Raw genomic sequence first — 1723 nt, 5'->3', positions numbered from 1 at the left:
TATGTTATAATAAATTTAGATTTATATTAAGATTTAGTGGGTTTAGGTTAATAAGTATAAATTTCACATTATTCTGAGAGGTCAAGTTAAGAAAATTAAAAAAAATGTATATTAATTGCATATAAAACTAAAATATTTGAAGGGCGAGAAGCAATCCCTGCCTTTAACGGTAACAACATTCTATCTAGCTATATATTTTTCCATACACACTTTTTAGAGTTAATGAAAATTAATGTGTTTGTCCTAACTCTAAGGGCTGAATGGCGCCTAACCTAAGAAGGTAGGTTAACCGTGAGGACCAAACCCCTAATTCAACTCTTTGTGAATAGCTTGAGTTCGACTCTCCAATTGAACTCGGGCTCAAGATTATGACTTCCACCGTCTTCAACTTCATAAGAATTCTTATAATCCACCCTATGTTGAACTATTCAAAACCTTTCTTATATTAAGCTTTCCTTTGCAATCCCAATATTAGATTGCAAAATAATGGTTTTGCTTATGTAAAACCTTCCCCCCAATGAGGTCGAGCTTTAAGCAGTAGGGATAGGGTTCGATTTTGGATAGAAACATTAAATTTAACATATTATCTTAAAGGGGAGAGTAACGAGAAAATATAAAATTGTGAAAGTTGTATCACTTGAGAGAACCCTAAGAAGATATTAAAAAAAAAAAATCTAAAACACATACACATATATATATAATCTTGAATGTTACTACTACTAATTAATAATATTAATTTGTGACTTTTAAAAAAAAATACTAGTACTAATTTGTTACCAAACCTTTCTTTTTGTTTTTGGTTTTTTTAATGGTTTCCATCGGATAAAGATACTAAATTTAACATATTTTTAATTTTTTTAAAAAAATTATTGAGAAAAATTTAAATAAAAAGTTGATTAATTATTTTTAATTAAAATATTATTTATTATTTATTATATTTAATGATGTGACATGTTACATGACATGATGAGCATGTGGTATTTTCACTTAAGTATAAAATAATAAGTGCTATTTTAATAAATGATAATTAATCTATCATCAAAGATTTATTTGACTCAAAATGAAAATATAATAATTTGATCGAACGTAATAGAATAATAAAAATTTATTTGAATTTGTTTAAATAGCATATGAGTTTAATTGAATATAATAAAAAGATAAAATTTTATTTATTTATTTTTAATAATTCAGGAACTTTTTAAATTATTATGTCAAATTTAAATTACGTTTTGAAAAATAATAAAAAAAACTTTCAAAGAAAATTAAAGAAAAAAAAAAGAAATTGGGCCTTTCCCAAGGAGAGCACTTTGGGCCGTGTCAAGCAACGTTGAGGGAGCCCATGTTGGAAGGGGAAAATCCAGAGAAACACAGAAATAGGTTGAGCTGCGTTGGCTAAGAAAGTGGGAGGCGAGAGATGGCGAAGCAGCGCAAGCATTCATGCGACAGCGCAGCTGAAACCTTGGAATGGATCAAAGCCATTGTAGATTTCGTTAAACCTTACTCTTTCTTAATCAATGCTCACGTTGTCAATTTCTTCAAGGTTGGTTGAAATTAAAAATTAAAAAAAAAACCACTTTTCTTTCTTAATTTACATTTATTTATTTATTTCAGGATAGGCTATGGGAAGCTGTTGACAAGGAATGGATTGAATGTCTTAGTAAAGAAGCTGTGGAAAATCTTCTCCTCATTCCTTCTGGAGTTGTCCAGGTAACATATTTTTCCT

The 1723-nt window shown here is 28.6% G+C and overlaps 1 protein-coding gene across 1 annotated transcript in view; it reads left to right on the top strand.

Annotated features, from left to right (window-relative positions):
• The first annotated feature begins 1379 nt into the window (after positions 1-1379).
• LOC110419617 (S-adenosyl-L-methionine-dependent methyltransferases superfamily protein) overlaps positions 1380-1723 on the top strand; it is an 11238-nt gene continuing 10894 nt past the window's right edge. The window contains exons 1-2 of the mRNA XM_089784106.1: positions 1380-1540; positions 1612-1707. Of these exons, the coding sequence (XP_089640232.1) occupies positions 1415-1540; positions 1612-1707 (222 nt within the window). The 5' untranslated portion in view covers positions 1380-1414. The remainder of the gene's footprint in view (positions 1541-1611; positions 1708-1723) is intronic.

The sequence above is a fragment of the Theobroma umbraticum genome, unplaced genomic scaffold, assembly GCF_002168275.2.
Source record: "Theobroma umbraticum cultivar Fairchild unplaced genomic scaffold, ASM216827v3 scaffold_67.0, whole genome shotgun sequence".
Taxonomy (NCBI): domain Eukaryota; kingdom Viridiplantae; phylum Streptophyta; class Magnoliopsida; order Malvales; family Malvaceae; genus Theobroma; species Theobroma umbraticum.
This window is presented reverse-complemented; position numbering and strand designations above follow the sequence as displayed.